The sequence below is a fragment of the Excalfactoria chinensis genome, chromosome 3 (genome assembly GCF_039878825.1).
Source record: "Excalfactoria chinensis isolate bCotChi1 chromosome 3, bCotChi1.hap2, whole genome shotgun sequence".
Lineage (NCBI taxonomy): Eukaryota > Metazoa > Chordata > Aves > Galliformes > Phasianidae > Excalfactoria > Excalfactoria chinensis.
Window position 1 is genome coordinate 100,506,229 of NC_092827.1, and position 27,762 is coordinate 100,533,990.

General features: G+C 42.3%; 1 protein-coding gene across 2 annotated transcripts in view; it reads right to left on the minus strand.

Annotated features, from left to right (window-relative positions):
• MACROD2 (mono-ADP ribosylhydrolase 2) overlaps nucleotides 1-27,762 on the minus strand; it is an 809,651-nt gene that overhangs the window by 763,078 nt on the left and 18,811 nt on the right. For both annotated transcript variants that reach the window (XM_072330921.1, XM_072330922.1), the window contains exon 3: nucleotides 21,655-21,762. In XM_072330921.1, the coding sequence (XP_072187022.1) occupies nucleotides 21,655-21,762 (108 nt within the window). The remainder of the gene's footprint in view (nucleotides 1-21,654; nucleotides 21,763-27,762) is intronic.

Consider the following 27,762-nt stretch of genomic DNA (forward strand, 5'->3'; position numbering starts at 1 on the left):
TAAGAGTATTCCACGAAAGCATTTCTATTGAACAAAATCCAGTTAGATATGTGTTATTTCATGACACTATTTACATACACTCTTAATGGCTCTAGTACCATTGAAATTTATATTCTATAGTTTGAAGTGAAGAATTAGCAACAGAACCTGCTTCTCCAACTTGTGTAGAGCACAGTTCTGTACGTTCACAGCTGAGAGGTGGGGAATGATCTTGATGCTGTAGGCTCTGTTACAGCATCAGGCCTTTTACCAGGCACAGCTGCAGGAAGCAGACCTTTAGTTTCACCAGCCTTGGAAAAAAATGGAAGAACATCTTTGAGCTGGTAATGGTACGGTGCAAAGTCCAAAACCAAAACAAAAACCTGAAATAAACCAGGCAATGGTTTGCAACGCCAGCAGGAAAAAGAAAATCCATGCAGTTGGGGTGAGGATGAGATCAAACCTAAACCAAGCTAATTAATTTTATTATTTTTAATATAGTTTCTAACACGATTCTGGCTCTTGCGATCATTAAAACAATACTGACAGGAATTCTGGTACAGTCTGCCATGTCAGTACATTAGCTGTTAAGGTTATGTATTTAAAGAGTTATTGGTTTAATTCAAACACTTGCTTGCCATCTGCTACTTACTTGTTTTATGCATTTTAATTATTCCGGAGACTTTCAAGATCTCTACTTTTTAATAACCTTCTGTCACATTTCTCAGTTATCGAAACACTCTGAAAACAGCTGAGATTTTGGGCAAGTGTTACATAAGCCACAGAAGACAGCCAGGGAAGAAAATGCATGAGGTAAGTGCCCATCTTCAGCACAAAGACACTACTGGCTACAGCCAGAAAATCATTGCTCAGACGGTTAAAACTATTCCACCTCCTCCTTCCTAGTCTTTATTTTTCTTTAATGTAAGCATTTTATCAGAGATGAAGATATTGCCAGGCTTCTACTCAGGTTCAGTTTTTTTTTCAGAGGCACCCAAGATGAGTTTCTCCCAATTTGTGCTTTCATAATCCGTTCTTAAGCTGACAAAAGTTTATATAATGAAAAGATCAAACCCAAAATAAAGTTACATAATTATAAACATACAGACAGAACAGCTGAAGGGTGTAATATTAATAGCCAAAACCAGAGACCTCAACTCAGTCTTCCAGTAGTAACTATTCAGGTTAAGCAAAATAAATTCCAACTTTTAGGAAGAACCACCACCAACATGGACCACGTGGAAATGTTACAGAAACGGAGTCAGTTTCTGGTGATACTGAAGTTTCTGATACATTATGGCAGACTAGAATTCATGTTCAATATAACAGTAAGCTTTGCACACAGATGATTGGAGGAAGTTGCCAGAACAAACTGTTTCACGGGCAGCCCTAACGGAAGAGCAGCTTTGGCAAAAATCAGGCCAGTCAAGGCACAGGCTTTGTGCAACTTAACTCCAAGCAAATGATGAGCCTACACTGCTCCCAGTACCGCCCAGCGCTGTGTGTAGTTCTATAACGTGAGCATTCATCATTTTGTATGTGCATACTAAAGACATCAATTATCGGATTATGGAGCACAGCCACGAGCAAAAAGGTGGACAACTGCATAAGAAGTATAGATCGTACGCTCGTATATAGCATGAGTATGCAAGATAAACTCCTTTAAAAGCACTCTGCCTCCAGCTTCATCCATAATGCATCCAAAGACCTCTTTCAAAAATAAAGAAATAAATGAATAAAGCGAGGGTTACATCTTCACCAGATGCATCTGTCTTAACCCCTCAAACAATTCAGGAAATAAAGGAAATAGAGGCACTCACTGCAGCCTCGAAATAGCAAAATGAGATGCACTCTCCCTACATAACCTCACAGTGACTGCAGGGGCCCAGACTTACCAGCCTGAATATGGGATCCATAGACCCCTGTTGTTTTAAAACCAAGCACGAGAGATACCAAACACAAAGGTCTCCAAACAGCTTCTGTTGCCAGAGAAGCACAGGAGGCAGCACGGGTACATCGCCAAGGCCAGCGACCCGAACAACGAGGAAAAAGGAGAGAAGTTTCTGATGCGCAACGAGCGTACCTACCCCCAGCCTTCATCACAAGTCAATGGGATTTCAACTCCTGATTCTCATTATGGCTTTTGAAAGTCTCTCCTTTGTCCTTCAGCCACAGACCGCAGATGAAAGCAAAAGCATTTGTGTTTGAGGTTGGCAGCTTCCACTTGGTTTCAGGCTGATGGGGAAAGCACAGGTCTCACTTGTGCCCTGCAGGCCAGCAGTGGCTGGACAGAGCCACGGTGGTGAGCAGCTGCTCCTCACACATAAACCTGGGCCACCCTGTGAGCTCCAAGACACTATAGCTCAAGCTGTTGAGTTTTCAGAGGACCGTTGGTATGGAACAAAGAGCATATTTACTAGTTTTTAATAGTAAGGGAAACCCCCGCTGTATTTATGCGTGAGATGTCCAACACTTCCAGTGAGGCAGCCAAAGACAAAAGCAAGCCTTGGATACGTGCACATAGTTTCACCCAACAAACTTCTGCATTAGGAGTAGAAAAGGTTGGAGAACTTCAGGGGTGAAACAAGCCGTGTAATCTCCACACCACGGTCACTGATCTGGCACCCTTTGAAAGCCTCCTTTATCCACATACCTCAATCTTCACATTCCAACAAAATGAAAAAGAAAAACTCTCCAGTTTCTGCCTCAAAACCTTCTTTTCTCCTCCCTTGCACCAGCAGTCATCAACACAACATATACAAACGCATAGGGAAAGCAACAACAAGCTATAGTGCTTCCATAAACAGCAATTCATATTCATTTCAATTGTTGTTTGATAAACAATATAATCTTCCTGTTCTAGAAAGGAAGACTGATTACCCTTTCCACCAAATTTCCATTTTAAAAGCAGGATTAAGTGTCCAGTGGGCAGCAGAAACCAATCCCCACAAGCATACTGAAAAACAAGTCATCCAGGACAGCGTAACAAGCTAATCCAGGACTTCTGTGATTTGTTTGCTTGTTCGGGGGCTTGTGGGTTTTAGCGATTAACGTAAAGTTTCCAGATCTTGTTAGCAACTCGGAATTGCAAGCACAGTTTGTCATAGCACAGATTTTTAAACTGAATTTGCAAAAAAAAATCTGGCAATAAGAAAATAATCTCAAGTGCACTCTGTACACTGAGTCAATGTAATGCTTTCTTCTGCGCAAACCCTCCAATGCCGTGCTAGAGGCATGTGTGTGGATGTACATCTCCATTTTAATGGGTATTCCCTGCAGCAAGTTCCCAGCAGACTTCACGCTGAGATCACTCAGAACCACTTGGATATTCCCATTTCTAGGAACACAGCACGCAGTTTCAGGCTGGCTTTTTAACTACTAGAGTGTGTGTGTGCAAGCAGACGTACCACTTCATGGCATCCCAGATAGCTACATATAACTGACAGTTCAGTTATTTCAGCCACATTGACAAAGCATTTAGATAAGATGAGTTTAGTTTGTGACATTTATTCCTACACAGAGAAGATGGTTCTAGACCCTAGTCAGGGCTATTAGAAATAATGCAGGAACATTTCCTCCATGTTTTATGCAAATTTGAACTTATTCCTGATGACAGAGGCAGAGAAGGGAAACGAACTTGTCCTGAGAAGCCTGAGCAGTTTAGTTTTTAAGAGAGAGAGCTACCTACTCAGAAATTCCCTTAAGAGAAAGAAGTGCCTTATGGGGCAAGGCTAATGATCTGTCTAGCCCAGGATTTTCCTCCTGGTGGGAGCAACAGGGGACGCTGCTCAGGGAGAACACATCAGCTGGCAAGTGCCTGTAGTCCTCTCCCTGCCCATCCCCTGCATCCCAAGCTGCTCCATTAAGGATGTTAGAGTGCATCTCCATCCAGCCCTTTTACAGCACATTTGTGACTTGTTGACTATGAATCTGTCTAATCGCTTCCACAGTGAGAAGATTTACAAGTTGAGAAGTTTAACATCCAAGTTAGGGCTGTTCTTCTGCAAGACCAAAGGCAGACAGTTCTCCTTCCCACACCACAGGCAGGGAAACAGCCAAAATAGGGCACTTCAGTAAAGAGCCAGTCTGGGGATCCTGCAGCAGCAATAGCAAATGAAACAAATTCCACAGCAAAGCTGGCATTTCAAGGGCACTGGTCAATGCTGGAGGCAGAGGATAAGTCCCCCATCCCATTCAACATGGGGCAACACATTGTGGGCAAGCTGCATTTTTCTTCTGCAAAGACAAACAAAGCTCTGAGCAAACATGGAAGCAGTGTCAGAGCTGAGCACCAGGTAAGTCTGTCAGTGGGGACGCACGTACAGACAGAGCCCAGCCTAAATAAGCTCATAGTAAATTTAAGGGTTTTTATTACTATTACCGCAGGTAAATACCTTTCAGATTCTTCTATGTCTATAGTAATTACACTTCTTTGCTCCTCCCATTGCACAGCGTAACTTTTCCCTTTTAAAAAGTAAAAATGGTTTTGTTTCTTTTTAACGTTACAGATTGGCCATTCTGGAGCAAACTCTATGGAAACACTATGAACTGACAGTCTGGTCAGACTGGTTGCCTTTCTTACAGTTTGAGACGACAAATAGCTAAACCCTGGCTTAGCAAGCACCTGCTGCAACCAAGAGTTATCTTGGTCCATGGGCTTTGTCAGACTTGCTTTAGAATGCCACTGATGTCTGGCTGAATAAGTCTCTCCTGTGCAGTCACCGCTGAAAGCTTATAGTGAACAGTTAAGGATTTGTGTGCTAGCTCTACAACCAAAATTCGCAGGAAAGACAACAGCATTGCTTCACAATTACACTTACAATTTATTACTAAAATTATACACAGACAGTGGAAAGTCAAAGCAAGTCTTACACAACCCGTTTGATCTCATACGTCTAGCACTTGCAATACATGAAAAATATCTTGGCAACACGGTTAATAGCCATGAAAGCCTCTCTGCAACTAGCAATACCCAGCTAAGCTGTTTTAACTTCCTAAGACTACTAAGCAAAGCCAATTTAACCCAATACCTTCAATAAAATATCAAAGGTGAGGCATTCGAAAGCACAAAAAGTCAACTGACATGCAACCCCGCTTCCAGGGTCATCTCCTCAGCACTCTTAAAAACATTTATTCAGAATAGAGATCACACTGTAAAATATATGGGTGGCATACTTCAAAGTCATGCAGGGCAGAAAAAAATATAAGGAATAAATAACCCCACATGAATTTGCAAGGGCAAGTTATTAATTATCTGAGTTGGAATTTAGCCAGTCAGGCTTGACGTCTAAATTTTATGGTAAGCCTACGGTAGAGCTAGGTGAAACTTTCAGATGTAAAGTTTATTAAAAAGTGGTATTTGAAAGTAAAATACATTCAGCACTTCAGCAAGTAGCTCTTGCTTGATGTCAGTCTCTTTACTCTGTGTGTCTTCTCAGCTCTCAACATGACACCTCCAATATGCAAGGACATTTTCAACCCCCCCCCCAGCCTCAAACTATGAAATGCAAGACTGCAGTAATTCCGTTTTTAACATTCTGGTATCAAACCCTGAGCAAATATACCCATCTGCACATTAATACACACATAACACCAAAGAAATTCCAATTCCCTGCAACTTATTCTTTGCAGTTTCCCATTGGAAGCCCCACTACTGGCAGTAAGCAAATGCTCTCCGTTCTTGAAAATGCCGTAAGCCTGTTTTGAGTGACGACATGTCGACATTTTATGAGGAAGGAATATATTTATCACACATATTCAGTGTGATAAAAACAAAACACTGAAAACAAACAGCAGAGTTCCAGGCTGGCTACACCACTCTGAGCTGGCAAACTCACCACTGTCTTTATGACCAACAGCTCCTCCAATAGAATTCCAGGGCAACCATATAACTGGCATATGACTTTTAAGAAATTAAGAATATTTTAGAGATTTTGCATTTTATCAGACTTCAGATTCTAAGAAACTGTATTTGTTCCCAATCTTGCATAGTAGATTTTATATATATATATATATACATACATAAAATACGTATGTGTATGTATATATATATATATCTAGACACACACACACACAAATACACAATCACCCTAATCAGCTTTTGTGGAAGACATCTGGGAGCAGCCCCCGGTGAAATTTCTTCACCAGAAATCCTCTGCACAAATGAAACGAAGTAACAGAGGGAAGGCAGGCACAGAGGTAAAGACTAAGAACCAATGAGGTGTTCACAGATGGGGCATTTAGCTCCACATTAGGACCATCACATGCTAATTGGCACACTAAAGCAGACAAACACAAAAGTAAACATGCATGCTTATTTCAGAAGTTGCTTGAGCTTGTGAGGATGACAGAAAGCACAGAGCTGGTAGCATTACTGATTGAGAAAAAAAAGACTCATTTATTTCAAGTAGCAGCTGAGCAACCTTTGACCAATGGAAGACCTGACAACTTTAATTAGTTTTAGCTTAAAATGGAACAAAATTTGGCTTTGGCGTCTATCCAAATAATTTTATCCCACACTGCTCTCTGTTGCTAGTGGAGCATTGCAGCATAATTACTTTAATCTCTTCACAGGCATGTTCCATTCGCTGGCTTCCCAAGAAAACGTACAACTTTAACATATAGCTCAGAACATAAATAAAAAACAACACACAATAAATAAAGCAAAAAAATCCAAAAACTTATTTCTCACATTAGCAAAGCAAAAATTAATAAGAAGCGTTCATCCCCCTCCCCAGAATGAGAGGAGAATTTGTACTTCTCCAAGTCCGGTGTGCCAAACCCAGGTTCATCCCGTCCAATTACAGACAAAGGAGCTCCACACGGTGTATGCACAGTGCAAAGCTGCTGGACCTGCTTGCAGAGGTGGTTTCCCCCCTGCCCCACTTATAGCTCGTATCGCTCTAGACAAGAAAATGACCATCTGGCAGAAATTCCAGACATATTAGCAGCCCTAACTATTTCCAGATTAAACAGCGTTATCGTGTTGCCATAAAACACAAATCCCACTTAGGATCCTGCCTGTCTGATTTGGCTGCTCTACCCGCATGCTCGACTGAGAGTCACAGCAAGTAGCTGGACAACCTGCTTTAGCGCAAGGGCTGACCTATCCAAGGAGGTGGGAAAGGAGACACTTCCAAGTATGTTATTTTTCTCCCCTCTTCCTTCCTAGCTGTCCTAATCCTCACCCATACCCACACGGTTTTCTGTTGTGCAAGATGCCTGCCTGCTTCAGAGAGCAAGTTATGGGGCCAGCAGCAGAGACATGCATGCAGCTGCAGGCAGCAGCCTCGTCCTCAGCAGCTGCTGTAATCCCTTGTGTGCACAGGGGTCAGGCTGGCTTCTTCCTGGTACAGGGCTGCCCGGCAGCTCAGCATTAAACCACACACCCAAGTTTATTACTCCTTTCACTCTCTTCAGAACACAGAGGTACAGGAACACACACGCAACGCTGCTCTCATCAGTTGGCTTTTGGTTTTTTAAGTTATTGCGTTCAAAATACTGCATTTACTGGCATGGAAGAGAGGTCTCGAGATACTTCTCAAGGCTTTAAGGTTCATAATGGTCCTTCAGCCCCGCACAGACCTGCCCCTAAGGAAACCACTCCCTGTGCTTTCATTCTCAGGGCAGGAATGCACAGGACGCCTGCGGCAGCAAATTGTCAGCTGCAATCTTCATCCAGGGGAAGATATTATGGATTTCCCACTGCTTTTTCAGACTGCAATTCTCATCAGAGGATGAACTTAATTAAAATTAAACAGGACAGTAGAAGTAATAAAAAATAGCTTTTAATTACTTTAAAAAAAAAAAACACAGTTTTGGATTTGTCCTCAAGCTACTGATTCCAACCAGCTCAGCCTTTTGCAAAAGTATGAAAAGAATTGAGCCAAGGTTCACCTGACCCAGCAGAAAGGCATTAAATAGCCAAAGTAGTTGCTGCTTTCAATTTGTTCATCTCTGCACCGAAGGACAGACAGCAAGCCACATTTATTTTAAGAAGCGGCACCTTATGATAATGAGAATTAGTCCGTTTCCCAGCAATGCATTGACCACATGCCTTCCACACCCAGGCCTGTGCAGCAGGTCTGCATTTTGCTCCAGCACAAAGTCCACCAGCCCGCTCCCCTCCCGCCCTGCACCCACAGCAGCTCAGTGAGACGCTGGCTATGCTCCTGGCTCGGCCAAATGCAGTGATATGCTGTGGGACCCAGGGACACAAAGCTGTGCCATGGGGAACCAGGTAGCTGAAGAAGCACCTTCCTCAAAGGACAGGGTGCAGCACAAAGGAAATAGCAGGGGCTGGATGGAGTTGCCCAGGAGACAGCAGGGCAGCGGGTTGAGGAAGGCAGACGGTCTGCAGCAGGACGTGCACGGTGCTGCATGGAGCCGGGCTCGCAGCACACTCTAGCGACCCAAAATCTGCACAGTGCATTCAGTGCAGTGCTAGGAGTGACTAATGAAAGGGAATTTGAACTCTGCCTCCATTTAGAAAATGTTTAGCGCTTGTTAGGAAGCGAGGTTGACATGTCAGTCTGGAATCACCAATCATTTGCTCTTGATAGAAGACAAAGGCAAGGGTGGATTTTATACAGTTTGTCATATCTTAGGATCAGATACAAACACCGACAGCTAATCGGATGTGAGTTAGTGCTTTGCTCTCAGTTTCTCTGGCTAAATGCTGCCATGCACCAGGCCACCGTGCCACACCTGCCTGCACCAGAGCCCTTGCATGAAGATACCAGAACCAGGATACCTGGGCACCACTGATAAAACATTATTTACATACTGATTTGCCTCATTAAGGTAGAAAAAGGTGAAAGAAATTCCCCTGAATGGCTGAATGGATTCTATATTTGACCAGGACAGTCTGAGGCTGGCAGCTTCCAGGGGAGCAGCTGAGCATACAGACAGGTCCCCCTCATTAAAGAGAAGAGTTCAGTGCTTTTATTGCCCAGAAGCTCCCAAATTGCTGAATGATTGCAGCCCCAGACTACAACACCCCGGCCAAACCACCCTCCTCCCATCTCCTCCCACTCACATCTGTAGCACACCCCAGTGTTCTCAGGAATGCAAAGCATCCCCTCCTCAGCCCTTACTCAAAGGGCTTCACCACCAGTAGGCATTGTGTTAGCCACTGTGATTTGAGTGGCTGGATGAGCTTCAGTAACTCAAACTCAAACCCACCAGCGACTCCTCCTGCACATGCCAACCTGCATTTAAACTCTGAATTTCTCCTTTCTTTATCTTCCTTGGTGTTCTCTGTGTCTTCATTTCTCCTTTTCTCACTCCAAGTTTTTCCATTGTTTTATTTAAAGAAGCTTTTCCAATCATTCTAATGCATCTATAGTTATTCTCTCACACAGCACAAGCATGAGCTGTCAGTAACTCCAAAGCCATGCGTGCACACATGGAAGTATCCCATCATTTCCCACATTCTCCCCATAACAACTTTGCAGAACAGTTGCCATTACAGCAAGACACATTTAAGTGCATTTGTCACTCTTGGCAGTACTACTACAGACAGGAATATACTGAAAATTATTCTGGAGAGTCTGAATTTCAGACTCTTAGGAACATGGTGACTACTGCATGTACTTACAATGGATCATTGTACTTACTAATGAACAAAGCCTGTTGAAACACCAAACTACACGATTATTGCTTAATTTCTCGATGTGGATACACCTCATTGCTTCAGTACAGACTACACTTTGAAGCTGAAATAATGAACTACAGAGATTACAGAGCAGCCCTTAAAAAGAATAAAACTCCGTGCCTTATTATTAAATACTGGAAGAATACTTCAACGAGAAATGCAACTCCTGAAAAAAGGGCTATATATCCTTAAATTATATATAAGCAATTCCACCCAAGTGTGAATATGCCTACACTAGAATTTAAGGACTTGCATAGCCTTTCCTGTTTTAAGGCTTGAACTCAAATCTATTCAATCTGCACAACTCCTTTATTTAAAACCTCTATTTTTATAGTTTGCAAGCACTATCTGATATGAGGCAGGCCTATTATACACACTGCAGATATTAAGTTTCAGAAGAATAACGCATTAGTACTGAAAAGACTCACACAAGCATTCTGGAAAGGAAGGATTTTGGACAAAGAAGAAGAAAAATGCTTCAGAAGTACCAGATTTGGACTTCTGGCTGTTAAGATTACATGGTTTAGATACCTATGGATGAAAAACCTACCACCATTAACATATCAGTCCCTCACAGCAAGGTTTCCAAAGGACAAAAGTGAACCTTATTTCTGGTTTATATGCATATTTTCTTCCTAATCTAATTTGGAGATTCATTATACATATAAGAGATATATTGCAAGTGAATGGAATTCATGATCACAACTTAAAACTTTCCAGCCTGCCTAATTATACAGGATTTTATCTTTGGCATTTGTACAACACCAAGTAAGTTGCTGATGGTGCAGAATATTTATTTTGCTATTCTTGGAAAAATACCTAAAAGCGTAGCTAAAGAAAAAAAATTAACCAAAAAAAAAACACCCAACGAGTGCAACTTTTTGTTAGATACTGCAGCACTGACGTTGAGAATGTAATCTTTTACTAAAAATAAAATAATAATAATAAAATCAACAGATCCCATGTCTGTAAAGCACAATAACCCCAAGCAAAAAAAATCATAGGCCAATTCATAAGCTGATTTCTCTACAAGCAGCCAGAAAAAATAGTGTTTTTTACAGCTAAATCATCCTCCATTTCATCAGGAAAACTCCAAACTGATAACAGTATTCGGGCAAGGACTGAAAAGAAATTAGACCCAAGCTAGAACAGAAACATATTAATTAAGCTGTATATTTAGCAGGACCACGCACAATAACTGCAACAGAAGCCATTAAGTCACAGCAGTATTTTCAACACTAGGAGAGCTGCAAGCAGCAAGCATGTGGCTAGGGTATTGCCAGAATTAACTCTTGATCCAGAGACCATACTGGACAAGAGTGAAAAAAATCTTGTACTCCTCAGATCCCATGTGCCTGTGCCCTCTGCTAAGGCTCAAGGAATTGGGGCCATATCAACCCCCTCTCCCAGGCACAGGCCCTGGGCTTGAGCTCCAGGCTGCATCCTTTTGTGCTGAAGGCTGATGCTTTGCCAACTACCACACCAAGATCAACTCCTCCCTGCCATGATCCCTCCTGTACTTAAAGTAACACTAATCTGAGACTAAGTTGACCAGTGAAGATAAACCCAGCAGACAGAATCACAGAAACATTAAGGTTGAAAAAACTTCTAGAATCATCCAGTCCAACTATCCACCTACCACCAATATTGCTCACTAAACCATGTCCCTCAGTACTACCTCTACCCTTTCCTCAGGATCAGGTAATGATATGCTTCAGCTTTTGATGCCATTGAAGCAGAAGAGTCAACTTTCACTCCATGCCCTGGCTAGAAAAGGCACATGTCCTAGCTTAGCTCCATCACGCCTGCACCAGCAAATCGACTTAATTGTCAGCAGGGAATTACAAAATCTGAAGTGACTCCAGTGGTGCTCGGGGAGGTCCCTGAGGCACAGTGTCTGTAGCAAGGACGCGGAGCAGCCAGCCATTTCTGTCTCACCCACGGGCAAAGCCAAGCAACCTTCAATTTCTGAAGAGGCCAACAAGAAGAATAAAATTCAGCTTTCCTGGATGATTAACATTGGCTCGAATAGTAACAAAAAAAAATTGTTATAAATGCATCACTACAGTTTCACCAACTGCTGGTGCCCACTGCTGCTGAAACCAAGGTTGAAGGTTGTGATTTGAGATACTTATTTGCAATTATAAGGCTACGTCTGATAACAGCTCACAGTGGCCCTTCTAAGAGGGGAAAGAAAGGAACACAGCATCCACTTCTTGCTGTCTATCCTTTTCCCAACAAGGGCAGAAGCAGTTAAGATAAATAAATAAAGAAGAGGCTGCAATCAACACAAGCTGCTCTATAAAGTGCTAGTGCCAGGGGAGGAGAGGAGAGAGGAAGGGTAGCAGAGATGCTGCAGAGCTACATGCTAAGCTCTGCTCCCTGGCACAGAACCTGGTTTGAGGCAGATGATGCCAACATGAGGAAAGAAAGAGGAGAAGCCAGATGAAGCTAAAACCCACAAGAACTGAGAAAGATGGGAACCAAAACCTTATGCACCGCTTCCGACAGGAATATAGAGAAATGCCCCTACCTGAAAACATCCCTTTGTGGTATCAGTGAATTCACTTTGGATTTGGGGTTTGTTTCCTTTGGTTGCTGGTTAAGTTTTTTTTGTGTATATATACATATATTTTTAAATTTAACCTCTTGCTGGCGATAGGACTAGTCTGAAGCTGTGAACTACTGACCTAAAGCTCTGGGCTCTAAACCCTGCCATCACACTAAGTCTGGGCCTCCACAGCAGATTCACCTTTGCCAGAAATGAGGTGCAAGACAATATTACAACAGCCTTCATGCTGATCACTCCGCTCTCCGAAAGCCTGAGGTTTGTCATCTAGCAGCAAACATCTCTAAGTGCTGAGCTACCTGCTCAAGGAGTGAAAGGAAAAGTAACTGCAGTATCTGTTCCAGCTCAGCCCAGCCCCAGTGCAGACTCAGTTGCTTTACTTTGAAGTTAATATCCAGACTAAATGGAAAACCCTCATGGAACCTCAGAAGTACGTTGTGCATAAATTCTGGACTCTGCTACTACATCTAATATGGTTTGGAGAATTCAGTGGGTAAAAATCCACCATTTTTCACCGACTGACTATTCGCGAACTCCATATAAAACAACTTTAAGTTCAGAAAGACTAATATCAGTACTTGGATTTGCAGAAGTTCAGAATTAGTCAAGCAGAGATACGGACCGTACAGCTTAACGCAATCACTGCAAAGACAGCTGAAACCAACAGGATGAAAAGCCAGCTAGTTTCCCTAGGATGGGCTGTACACCACAAATTCTTAGCAACATAAAGGAAATGGATTGCCAGCTATTATCATCTAACATATTAAGTCATTGGGAAGACTTACGCTCCTCTATAAGCTGATGTGAGGCAGTTGAAAGCAATAGCGCATCTTTCTGAAATAAAAGTTACTTCACATGACAAGTGCATAGCTCTCTTGAAAAAGCAATATGCTTCACACTTTAAATTTAAAAGCATTTCTTATGCCCTTAAAAGCAGATTTGAAATGCAAAAAGTTCTAAATACAAACCCAATGCAGCTGACAGCCATCTTTTTGAAACAGCCTGCAATTAAGTACACCAGATAAGAACTGCTTCCATTTATTACTACATAGGATCCAACTGTAGAGCATGAAAGGTGCTGTGGAGGCATATTTAAGTGATTCATATTGTACTCTGGATTGAAGCTATTGCAGTGTAGGCACACAAGTGACAGGAGGGAGAAGGAGCAGTAATCCAAAGATGTCTGAATCAATGCTTTTCACAAACTTCTACAGCTCAGACACAACAGGCAATGGGAGCCCTGGGCTTTGAGGCATCACCACTGAAACCACTACAGAACAAGGGTCATTACAATGCAGCTCTTAGGAGAGTAACTCCTTCCTTGTGAGACTCCTGCCCTCGAGGCAGCCCAGAGAGTGACCAGCCTGCAGGAAAGAAGGAGCCAGGCCTTACTGGCTCCTCTGCAGCCACCAGGCCATGCTGAGGGAAAGGCACTCAATGACCAATAGCACACAGCAGACTCCTCTCTCAGTCACACTGTGCAAGCCACAGTGCAGTCAGGAAGCATTAAAGTCATGTTAGAAGATTCTTGTCATCTCAAAGCATAAACTTTACAAGAGTCAGAGATGCACTGCTCATCACAGCACCATTCTGTAGGAAGCAAAGGAATCCACTGCATTTTCAGTAATATAATTAAAATAACCCCTGTGTGCAACCCAGCGTATTTCACAACTCTGAACAACAGCCCAGCACAGGTGTCTGGGCACTTATTGCACATGTTGCAAACACTCACCAGCACGCTTGAGCTCTCAGGAAAATACCACTTTTGCAAACCTCCACTGCATTCTGATAAATGCATTTACCTGCAGTTACCACTTGCAGTGATTGTGACAGTGGGTCACACGAAGGAGGCTGGAGTCCAGATTTAAAAGCCAGGCCATACTCTTAGCAGTAATCTTGATGTGAGAGAGAGCTAGAATTCTGATGAAAAACAGCTTCTGCTTTTGCAATATCATATAGAAACCTCCTCCTCCTGTCAGGAAAGGGTTTCCAACAGCCACAGGCCAAAATGAGGCCTAGCCTGCATCTTGTAGTCCATAATTATATATGTTACAAGTGATCAAAGCTATGCTTAAAGTGACTAATAGTCTTAAAAAGCTTCCCCAAATTTACAGCAAATAGCAAAACACTAGACAAATAAGCAACTAGAAATTAAAGGGTGGAAGACAAGGCATCCATCTTCTACTCAGCAGTTGCAAAAACTAAGCCAGAGCAGTGCATCCTGGCACAGGGGAAGGAAGAGGAGCCTGGCAGGATCCCTAACACAACAGCATTTTTCAATATCAGCACTCACTACAGCTTCTAGCAAGCAGCTATCCTGTTTTCTCAGTGTGCCACTGAGACAAGATAAACCTGAAGTTCAGTTGCTCTGATCAGAGCATGTTTTCCCTTATTCAATTTAAGAGCATATGTTTAATGGGATTAAGATTTGCATAGAAATACTAATTCCCATGCTAACGCTACAGCATTACTTAGCTCAACGTGATGTCAACCAGTGTACAATCCGTACAAATCCAGAGCCTAGTCCATCTCAATGAGTTTACAGTCATAAAGGGTAATAAAGAGCAAACAGGTACACGTGGCCAGAAGGATGGAGACACCATATTAGCACAACACGTACAACCTCAGCCCACCAGCCAACCTGCCAAGATTTTGTAGGCACTGCAGAGGAGACTTCGTGTCCTGTCAGCTTTCACTTACAGGAAACTTGCTTATTTATTTAAATGCAGACAGTTGAAAGAACACCACTCTGCATGCCTACCTTAACTCAGAACACACTGTGGCAACTATCAGCTTAAAAACAAAAAATCCTTCAGATAATCCCAAGTCCTGATTAGAAGTGGATTTAATATTATGAAACAAAGCATAATGATGCACTAAGATCTCAGATGGCTTCTTACCATCACACCACCAGGGATGACAGTCCCACTGCTAGTGTAGGTTGAAAGCAAAGTCCTTCCAAACCATATTCCTCTGTGAAGTGAAAGAGACACTTAAGGCCCTTCCAAACCATATCTGTCTCACATTCTCTTCCAAACAGCCATTAAATGCATGTAATGGAGCAGCCATTTGATAAGTGCAAGCCATCCAACAAGCAGCCTTAGAATACATGCATTTTGTTTCTTCTGCAGAAGTCATTACTGATTCGATGTCCAAAAAAACTTAAGGTACAGAAGCAAGTGGCTTCCTGATAATAGTAGAGCTATTGCCACCTGCTGTCGGAAAGCACTCATGGCACTCCTAGCACGTCCCACTTGCGAGACAGACTTGAAGAAATCCGACTTTACCAGTGTTTTGATTTATGCCATTAGCTTTTCCTCCAGAAAGGACATACAAAGTTACCATGGCACAAAAGAGCAATAAACATGGTGGTCTGACACCTAGGAAGATCCACATTCTAATCTCCAAACACAGGAAAGAAGATCTCCAAGCAGGAGCAAGGCTTTCAAGTTACCATTACCCCAAAACACAAAGAATAAAAAGCAGCAGTATCACAAGACAGAGAACTTAAAGGTGGGACAGACAGAAGAGCTGGCACATGACACTCTGTCACTATTACCTGTAACAATCACAGCCAGCAGCCTGAATCTCCAGCAGAGCCCTCCCAGCTCCGCTCCACTACATACAGCCCCTGTTTAGATATCAGTATGTGCCCAATCTGAGTGGCCAGGCACAAACCTGAGGAGATCAAATGAAAGCACAAAGACTCTTGTATTACAGCACTAGGAATTAGCCCTAAAACTGGCAAATGATGCCTCTAACACCTTCAACTGCCAGCCACTCTTTCTCTGTTCCAGAAAGTATCAAAAGTTAACCAAAATATTTTCTCCGTATTCATAAAGTTTCAGTTTGTTTAATTTATTTAATGCATGAAAATATCAGCATCATTTATACAGATGATCCTTTCCTTGAGAACTCTAGAAACAATGAGACCGAATGGGCTCAATAGTCAAAGCACAAATAAAGTCACCATACTAGTTTCAGTAAACACATAGTGCCCCGAAAGCACTATCTGCATTGAGATCAAGTTGTTAACTACATTAATTACATGTGCTCTAAGTCACCAGGTTAGATCAGGTCCCTAAAATGCCTCCTTTACCTTGCCCGCTTTATGTTAGATTATCAGAAAACTCTCAAGCTGTGCTGAGCCCAATCAGAACAGACTCTTGTCCACCTGACTTTGTGCCAGGGTATTCCAATATTCAGCACCTGCACCTCATCCTCCCACTCCCTCAAAAGCCAAACAACATTGCTTTCAACTTCAGCTTGCTTTGACAGAAGCTCCTGCCTCATTCCATAGTCTGCCAGTGTAGGAAGACTTTTAGTTAACTGCCTTTGCCCAATGGAAAGTATATCCTTTACTGCCTTTTTTTTTTTTATGGCAGAGCCCTGGCATCCCACTGCTTGATAACATGAAGCATCAGCCCATTTGCAGAGCCTGGCCATGTGGCAGGATGCAGGCAGTGCTTCCCCCACAGGCTTCACCTCTTCCCTCCATTCTTTGGCACCACCAGCTTCCAGGCACAGTGCAGGCAGAGGGATGTTCAGGCCACGCTGCACACACAACTCATCTCTGCTAGTTAAGAGTTGCTGTTGGGAGCAAGCTTGTAGGATGCACAGCACACAGAAGATGAGAACTTTCTTAGCATCGCAAATTTGATTTAAATGCACTGCCACGCAGCCAGGTTTTCAAAGTGATCAGGTGACTAACACACCTGACAAACTCAATACAAAAACTAACCAAACACATATTCCTCATTGAAGCTCTTCTTTTTCAAACTGAGGTTTCAATGGACTTTTTGGTGACAGCCAGGATACAACACTGAGGGACACGACGGCAAGTATCTACTTCTTTATAGTTTCTGCCATGCTAACATCACTATAAAACACTGATGCAGCAAATCAGCCAGCACTCAACTACTACACGGCATTAATTTCATAGAGAAAACTACTTTTTTAACTATATGCAACTCATTCCCTTCACTCTCAAGCAGTCCAGTGACCCTATTTGTTGCAGTGCATTTCTGAGCGAGTCTCCCCAACATTAAGCCTTTGTCACATCCTGAGAGCAAAAGCAGTTTGACCAAGATGGCAGATGCAGTAATCCACCTCAATGAAATCACACCTCTAAATGTACTTTTCTTTGGTTACATTCTCTTGATCGCTGTTACTTTGGACACATTTCCAGTTCTCCATCTAAGTGCTATAGTAGAGTTAAGAACTACAGTGAAATCAGATGGAACAAAAGCAGATGCAAAGCTTACCATGTCTGCTGCTGACCTGACACATTATATATGTAAGTATAATTGCACCAACTGTAATTTAACCTGAGAAACCTTTGATTAACACCTCAGCTTGATCACACTAGAGATGAAAACTGAATTAACATTTTGTAAGCATTATTGGTTCTGTTCCCTTGAGGGAAAAAAAACAGAAGTGCAAGATACATAGGCAGATGCCAGCTGACTTGGTGATTTCAATTCAGGTTTTCTGTTCTATCAGAATACCCTAGATAAAACAAAACGTGCTTTAAAAACATGCTACTAGAATCAGACTCAATAAGAAGCTTCTGTTGTAAATATTTATGTGTTTAGCTCAGTTGAAAAATTAGTGTTGATAAATGCAAATATTTCATATACTAAAAGTAACTTATGGGTGCAGTGAATGAGTGTACAGGTGATGCTACCACAGGGCCAGCTATCGATTCAAACACCTTCATAAGATCCAGACAGGCCACTGCTGAAGTAGTTTCTACTTCAGAAGCTGCAAGATGAAAATCTCGCTTGATAAATTAAGTTGGCAAATGAAACGGATTAGCAATCAGCGAAATTGCCTGGTGTCAGATCTGTTCCAGATTTGAAATCATCCTTTTTTCTCCCACCTGTTCATTAAGCACCAAGTTCAAGGCAACTGCAGCAACTGATTGCACATTAACAAGCTGTTATGTGGAATGGCATGGTTCAGCCACTGACTGTAACTACACATTGGTTTAAGCATAGCTCAGCAATAACATATTCAGTTCACACCTTCTATGTGTGGTACTTCTACCTTGACGTGTAATTTGAGACAGGAGAGAAATGCGATGTCTCAAAATTAAGTGATCAAATTATACCTCGAGGTCAAGAGTCCAGAAAAAAAATCCAGTTAAGATAATTAAGAAATATATTTGTGCTAGAGTACGATATTTAAATGTGGTTCTGAAGGCAAAAGCTCAAGGGAGGAAAGGAGTCTTCCAACAGGAAGAGTTGAGATTTGGTAGGACAGTGAGGATTTCCTAGTTTGATGTATCTCCAGTAGCAGGATAAGGATGGACAGCAGGACAAGTGTTTCAAACCCTAAATTTTCTGAGAGCCTCAGATGTAAGTCACTTCCTAGCCTGCTTTCCTACCAGAAAAGAGCTATAAAAAAATTCAGTTATATTTTTCCACTAGCTCTTCCTGCTAGTTATCAAACTAAGATTTTTGCATACCATCTCTTTCCTCAAAATGGAAAACAAGATTCCCTTTTTTTCAGCTTTTCCATCAGATTTGGGAGTGTTAGGGAAGACTCCAGTGCCCGAGCACAGCAGTTCATTGAATGGAGTAACCTCATTGTTCTAATTGTAGGAAACGGACTAGTTGCTAACATACAAATAATACTATAGACTTATAGACAAAGATCAGTTTGAATAGAGAAAGGATGCTCTTTTTTCCTGAAAATGAAAGATTTTTCTTCTCAGTACCATACTTCCATCCCTCTATCTAAGGACATTTTTCAAAGCTAAGAATTAACACTTTTTGTAGTGTTCTGCAAGTCATGCCCTTTCCCAATCAAATAAGAAATGATAATCCTTTCCCACCCCCCAACTGCTCCATAATATGATCTTGATCTTGCTCCTAGTAAATCTAATTCACAAGCACATTAATATACATCATCTTATCTTACAACCTGACAGTAAGATTTAACAGGTAACAAGTGAATTTGTACATAAGGCCAGCAGTGATGAACTGCTATTTAATATACATGACTACACAGTCACACATAAAAATACCCACTTTCAAAAATGAAGCTCCTATTTCTACTTCAAATTAAGCATCTACTACATTATTCTAGTATAAATAGCAAAAGTACCATTACCTCCCCAAATATTCATTAAAAGGGACCTCCAGAAACCATCAAGTGCAACCCTTTGCTAAAGCAGTTCCCTACAACAGGTCACACAAGCATCCAGATGGGTCTTCAACATCTCCACAGAAGGAGACTCCACCACCTCTCTGAGCAGCCTGTGCTCCATCACCCTTACTGTACAGAAGCTCTTCCACATTAGTACAGAACTTATGTTCAAATATTAGGCCATTGCCCCTTGTTTTAACACTACGCACCATGGAGAAGAGCCTGGCCTCATCCCTTTGCCTCCCACCTCCCTTTAGACATTTATAAACATTAATCAGATCCCCACTTGGCCTTCTTGTCCCCAGGCTGCACAGTCCCAGGTCTCTCAGTCTACCCTCACGCGGGAAATGCTCCAGGCCTTTCCTCATCTTCGTGGCCTTCTTCTGCACTGCCTCTCTTTTTTGAACTGGGAAGTCCAGAAAATACATTCCTTAGCTGATACTACAAACAACTCCCAATTTATTGTCAAGTCGTGGTGACATTTTTACTGCTTATTTCTGTATTTTTGATTAGCCAGGCTGTATACAGAGACCCCACGTCAGAAGAAACCTAAAAGTGAGCTAAGCAAGCTCTACCTTTTTAGTTTTCCAACAGCCTCAGAAGATGTTACTATCATTAGCATTGCTACATTAGGCCTACTTAAGCCGTCAGACCTTCTTAATACCCACACTGCCCATGCTTCAGATACACAGAGGCAGCAGCCAAGCAGAGATAGAAGGAAATAACTTAAGAGCCAAGATCAAGTTCCGTGTAATGGGGAGTGTAATACACTAATAAAAAAGGTCAGTCTAAAATTAAGATTTTTTAATAAACATCTTAGTAGAATACTTTAAAAACAAAACAAAACAGAGAAAGAAAATTAACAGGACACTCAAGGAAAAACTGATACCTGCCTGCAATACAATCACTGACAAGGACATTGGAAGGAACTACTGTGCAATAACAACATGTTCATGTCACTACGTAACTGAGAATGGTTTTAGGTAAACGTCACATCATCTCCCTCTTTCAGGTACTTCTCAGTCACTCAGTATGTTCTGTATAAGCCAGAAAACAGATCCTAACTTTGATTGCTGGACTAGGACTGTAGGATTTTTGACATTCCAAACGGAAAGCATTAAAAAACCCTCTAAGTCAAGAAAATCAAACCATTTCAATTCCAAAACTAATCCGCAGCCAGTTTCAACCTGTGATTCAAGGGAGCTCCATGAATAAGGAGAACTCTCTGCTACACAGAGAGGAGAAAGCACCAAACAGTCCAAGTGCATGGGCAGTCCCTGCTGCATGGGCACACTCTTTACAGGCACGAGCTCCAGCATCTCCATATAACTTCTTACTGTTGTAAGCAAGCACATCAATCTGCCCAACACAACCTTGGGGATTCTCTGCGCTTTACTCCATTACAGAGGAAAAATGCAGTAGGTTTCCTTCCAATAAATGAATAACACCAGCAATTAGTTGTTGCAGATGGGTCGTTATTCCCAACAATTAATGACAACACAACCAGATACCAAGGAAAAAAAAGAAGCAAACAGCCAAAAGACATAAACCATAACCTTTAGGGGGTGGGAAGCGGAGCTGAGATTTAAGGGGTGGGAGCAGGGGGGAAAACCTTCCCATAGTGTTTCTCAAGTAGCCAAATTAGATTATTATAATCCAATAGATTAAATCAATCACATAAGTGTTTTTGGTTTTTTTTCTTGATTATTTTCATTATTTTTCCCCCCCTTTTTTGTCACAAGATGCTACACACATTTCTTCACTTCAGTCACTAAAGCAGAAGAGGTCTTAAAACATTTAGAGCTCCACAGGTAATGACAGAAACTTAAAAGCTACAATCTCCCTACAAGAAAGCAGACATTCAGACCATGAAAAACAGTATGTCACTTTTGCTATCATCTTACTGTTAAAAGATTTTCACATTATCTAGCCCTCAAATGGCTCAATTTAAAAACCAGACTGGAACGTACTGCAGTAACTCAGTATTGAAGTGCAGTGTTCTGTCAATATCAAGAGTGAACTCTCAGCTACTCAAGCTAAGAGAAAAAAAATAGACATGAGATCATTATTTTTTTTCTTAGTGACCATGGTGCTCAAGTTCCACAATAAACCCTCGTCACAATAAAGGCACACAAGAGGAACAGAGGGAATACAGAGAAGTCAGGAACAAAGCATGCTGAGTTTCCAGCAGGTTTCCACAGGACACTGCAATTCTATGTAACTTTCCAGAGTTCAGGTTTGTCACATGGGTATCTTTACAATGAAGGCTTTCAAGCCACGACAACATTCAGCCACCCACCTGCATTAACGATGGCATCAACCTCGAGCAGCGTGATGTCACCTCTGTATAGAGACACTTTCTCACTCAGACTTCTCTTCCCCTGCGCATCTTCTTTAGCATTCTCACCTACAAAAACAAGGGACAGAGCAGGTCATCAGCGCGGCAGTAAGACTAAGACATTTAGAACAGGCATCATTAGCCCCGGTTACAGGTCTGTAATGGGACACATCCTGGTTTAGCCTCGCGAGGGCAGCAACAGCCCATGGCATCTCCCTGTTGATCTTGGGTGCAGCACAGCCCTCATTCAAACACAGCTGGGCTGAAGAACAGCACACACACTTTTCAGAGATACCTCCATCCAGTGAGTTTTGTTGGTAGTCACAAGGGTACAAAATGACAGAAAATAAGCTTTAGATAAGACCATCCTCCCACATGAAGCAGCAAGTTTTCTGATCCAGAATTATTCAGGATCTGTCTGAAAGCATGTGAACAAGCAGCTTGCCAGCAGAGTCAGAACTCAGAAGGCATCCTGGCAGAAGGCAACAGAGAAAAGAAAATCCTAAACAGAAACAGCCAGTAAGTTAAACTCAGAGCTCTGACACCTTCAACTGCTCCACTAGGCAGAGGTTGAAGACTCCACATACGTTAGCTTTCAAATGCTTCCCTTGCCAAATGGTGTTCTAACAGCTCTTATTCTGACACACTCGTTTTTGCATCAGAACTTGCTTCATCAGCCTTATAATCTACCCATTAAGTTGTTCACTCCACCCAATACTTCCACATATACATACTAGCTAGTAAGTATAACAGCTCTGCATTGTAAGAAACTCAAATTATTAGCAAAGTTGTAAGGTGAGAAAAGGAAAGTTTGCTTAACTCTCTTCACTGTTTAGAATTACTTCTGTGCAGTAGAACAAAGAGGTTCCATTTCATCTATTGGCCAGAAACAGAATTATACAACTGGAACTCCTGAACTGATGCCTAAGTGCAAAACAGCTTTCAATTCTCAAAACAGATATTCACTTTTGAGTAAAATAAACTCAAGGAAAGATACAGTGAGATGCTGGAAGCAATTCAAATGAGTCTGGCCCTCTATTTTTCTGATTAACCTTCATTTTAATCAACTTCCACAAATCAGATGATATCTGCTCAAAATCATCCGCATTATAAGCAGATTCAAATAGAAGCTGCATTTATCTTAGATGTTGATTTAACTTCAGCACAAACAACTTGTGTTGCAAATTGTCATTTATCTCAGCTGCTTCAAAACAACCAGTCTCGCATACTTCTAGCTTGGGTAAACTAAACACAAAATCCACGCCGCCTCCAGCAAAAGACACACTGCCTCTATGACTTATGTGAGTACAGAACTACCTTTCTGCTACAAGTGTGTATGTTCAATAACTTCACTCCTTTATTTGGCTCCTAAATTTCTATTCCCTCTGCCCTCACCAGAACAAGAAGTATTTCTGTTTAAGGGGTATGAGGTATTTGTATCCTACTAAGGATCTTCTTATCCTAACCAAACAAACATACTGCTCATCATCTTTTCCACATAAGGCAAGCAATGCAGCTAGCCATTGAGTTATATTAAAGATAAAAATCAACCTCTGACTCATTTGCAGAGCGTGATCTATATTACCTGCTCTCCTGTTAACCACATTAGGTTGGCAAACAGGACAGTTTTCTTCCCTATCCTTCCCAAGCAAAAATCCCACTGGAGTACCGCCAAAAGCAGCACCACAGCCCACCATATGCCAAAAGACTGCAACAAGATAACATCTAATGAAACACCCAGAATTCTCCAAACCAAACCATTTCAAGTTTATTAGCGAGTACATTTTGGATGATGGGATTATTTGTGCCAATATCACGCAGAACCATGAAAAACAAAACTATGAAAAGCCATGAAGAGAACAAGTACCATAGAAAAGCTAATTTTCATTATTACTTATCTCTAGGTCAGAAGCAGAGCACAGATACCCTTTCCTTTGCCAGTTCACCAGCAAGGTCCCATTACTCCTCTAAGATGCCACATAATTCAATCACTGTCTCCTTATCTTCTGTTCTGCACTGCCCTCACACTCACCTTCTCGCTCTTCACAAGTGCTGAATAAGTTTCAGCAGAGCCACTATCAAAACTCCCTCCCCATAGAACAGCATTAGTAAATTTACAACCTCATGAGTGAAAACAAAAATCCAACGCGCTTCTACACCTAGATGTTCTACCACAGCCTCTTCAGCAAGTCCCTTACCTGCCCCACAGCATTTGGCCACTTATAATACAGCTCAGCACTACACGCACATGCTGCCTTGTATATCTATGACAGACCACCCTTACTTCTTTCCATTAAAAAATATCAGGTATCGGAGAGAATTTTAGCTTTCACTATTTCACGCTGGTTGTTGCAGAAAGATTCTCAGCACTGATGGGAGTCTTGGAGAGCCAAGTCTCATTCACAGTCAAGCACACTTGACAAGTCTACTAATACACCTTTGATTGAAAGAGTAACCCCAACACAATACAAATAGTCACATCGCCATCTGCCAGATCTCTGGGATTGGCAGACAGTTCTCCCTAACCAAGTCAAACTGGTATCTTATTGGGAATGTTTTCTTCTCCTCTAATCAAAGTAGTCACCTTGGCAAGGACAGCGAGGTCACTCCCGGTGATTATAAAACTCACTTCTTGCTTTTGTCTCCCATCTCTTCCTTGAACAGACACATTTTTGTCTGCTCTGCAAGGCAACACTGAATCTCAAATTTGTCACTAAGAATGATGCACTGCCCTCAAATATGCCCCAGAAACTCATCTGTTGCAGCTATTGCACTGTACCTCAGCAAGGACAAGCCAGCAGAGTCAGGGCACCACTTGTTTCACAAAGGTCACAAAATACTCATGCACTAATAGAAATCCAAGCAGTGACAGACCCTTGCACTCGTAGCAGATTGTTTCTTGCTCTAAAGAAAGAGCTGTACATACTCCCTCAAGAAATTAATCCTCTGAAGTGGTTGCTACATAACATCAGCCTTCAGCACAAGGTAAGGAACAGGAATTTGCATCATCCCCACCCTTTAGTGATGCTTGTGATACCTGACTGAAAGACAGAAGACAGCAGCTGTGTCCATAACCCACAGATCATCCCTAGGAAGCATTGGGAGAGAATACTGCCTGCCTGACAAACTGGACCAAGACTACTACAAAGTCTGCCACTTAGACAGATGTACCACAGACACCAAGATCAGAAATCTGTTCCATTTGGTCCACAACTGTGAGCGTGAGCTTTCAGGACAAAAGGAGTGAACAGAGTGTATTATCATTATGCACTCCCAGTGAGATCTTCGTTGTGCAGTTAGTTCTCACTAACCTTGTCCTTCATCTGAGCTGTTCTGAGCCACACCTGCTGTACCTACACTTGGAAGGCTGCTCATCAGCAAAATGCAAAGTAGAATCAATATACGTTACCTATCCACATTTACAGCTGTCCAGTCTCACAGACATGAGAACAGAAAAAAACCTCATAAACAAGCCAACAAACACCCAGACACCCATAGCACATGAGCCTTAGAAAAAGAGGATTTGGACTGAACTGTGATCTCACCTTTACTCATAACTCTTGACATGAAGCAAAACTAAACCGCTGCACGGCAAAATAGCCCTTCAGATTAAAAGTGAAGATCACCTTTAAGGTTTCAGTAATAGAAAGTATAAATGCTTTAGAAAACACTACATATCTGGGGACTTGTTTCTAAGCTCAAGTAAATCTTAAAAAGTGTGCTCACGTGAAGTCTAGATATCTGATTTCTGACGATACAACCCCAGAGCCGTCCCTAATGACCACTTAATTCCATCCCTGCCTCTGGATTAAACCCTAATCAGACCAAGACCTTCAGCTAAAGGCACCAGCAATGCTCCCCTCCAGCAGCTTGCAATGCCATTTGCAACTTTCAGGCTGAGACGAATTCAAAGAACTACTTGATACGCAGAACATTACTAAGTGGGGGGGAGGGAGGAGGAGAGGAGTTAAACAGAATATTCCCAAGCTTTGGAAGTGAGACAAGGTGAAAAACTGTTCCGCACACATGCCAACAATCTGCACATACACAAGGACTGAAAACAAATCCCAACATGAAATCAACAAACAAGACTAAAATTTCAAGCACCTACTTGGTCTACTCACCACTTTCTCCTGACCTGTATAGTTTTCAAACTTCTCTCTTCAATCTTCTCACCTTGCTCAAATTCAAATCTGAACCCAGGCACGTCCAACTCACAGCCTGCTCACCACACACAGCATCAAGTTGCAATCAAACATTCAACCATTCAACTCAAAAGTCTGATCAAGCCTCAGGATCAGACTTTTCCAAAACCTCTCTTTGCAAAGAAATACACCCTCCACAATTACACCTTATTCATGTCACTGCTTTTTGGCAGTATGTACATCTATGAACAACTGTGGTCAAGGATGAAGCACTCAAAGAGTAAAGCGACATCAAAAAGCCCTGTTGAACACCTGAGAATTGCAACCACTGCCATCGAATCAGATGGCAGTTACCATCACAGAAACAGGGTCATGTGGTTTTATGCTTTTGTTGATGTTTCATTTTTACGTTGTAACAAAAAAGATATATAAATATTAAAATAAGTTTTGTTACTTACATACAATAACTACATTATACATTTTATGAGGACTACACTGAAAGTAAGGCATCCTCCTATATTCTGATGTTGCCCCACAACATCAGAGGTGGATGTTAGTGGGATGGGGGTTAGCCTCACCTCTGTCCCTGGAAGGGTGATGGAACAGCTTGTGCTGGATGCATCTCCAGACAATTGGAAGAAAAGGAGGCTATCAGGAGTAGTCAGCATGAGTTCACCAAATGGAGGTCGTGCTCAACCAACCTGGTAGCCTTCTGTGATGCTGTCACTGTCTGGGTGGATGTAGTCTACCTTGATTTCAGCAATGCATTTGATACTGTCTCCCACAACATCCTCATAACAAAGCTGAGGAAGTGTGGGATAGATGAGTGGACAGTGAGGTGGGTTGAGAACTGGCTGACCGGCAGAGCACAGAGGGTCATCGTTGGCAGTGCAGAGTCCAGTTGGAGACCTGTAACTAGCTGTGTACCCCACTGGGTCTGTTTAGCCTTGAGAAAAGAAGATTGAGAGGGGACCCCAACTCAAGTCCATGAATATCTGAGGTGTGGAGGGCAAAGTGGTGAGGCCAGACTCTTTTCAGCAGCGTGTGGAGTCAGGACAAGGGGAAACAGCCAGAAACTGGAGCACAGGAAGTTCTGCATGAATGTGCACAAGAACTTCTTTACGGTGAGGGTGACGGAACACTGGAACAGGCTGCCCAGGGGGCTTGTGGAGTCTCCTTCTCTGGAGATATTCAAGACCTACCTGGACACCTACCTGTGTGACCTGGTATAGGGAACCAGCTTTGGCAGAGGGGCTAGACTCAATGATACCTGGAGGTCCCTTCCAACCCCTACGATTCTGTGAGCATCCCATTACATTTTGCTGCTGTGTGACAGGTGGCAGCAGAAGGGCAGCCTGACAGAACGGTGTCTGACATGGAAGTGTAGATGAAGCAAAGGGGTGTAACTGAATTCATCCACGAAGAAAATAAATGACATCCACTGACACTTGCTGAACACTGATGGAGAGCAAACAGTGGATATGAACACAGTGAGTGTTAAGTGGTGCATTTCAGCAGTAGTAAGAGCAGGTCATCTCTGCTGATGCACATATTTGCAAGCACAGCATGCAGGCTCTTCTTCATCCCTGGCAAAAAATACATGGCAGCGACTGCTGAAAAAAAATACTGTTTTGTAACATGCTGTATGGAACAGTGTTACAATGGTATTTGTGTCATGTGTATTTTCAACACAAGTAGGAAGCATTATGTTAAGAGCAACTTATGTATATGCAGCAAATGGTAGTTCCTTCTTTACTCATTGCAGCCCAGGCAAACCAGAAGGCTGGACATTCATGTGCAGTGGGTTCCTCCACTCTAAGTCCACCCCTTCTGGTCACCTGGGGAGTTCAGGTGCAAGCAATTTGTTTCTGCTCCCTGGGCAGCCACAACCCTTCACCAGGTGTGCAATCACCAGTTCAAGCCA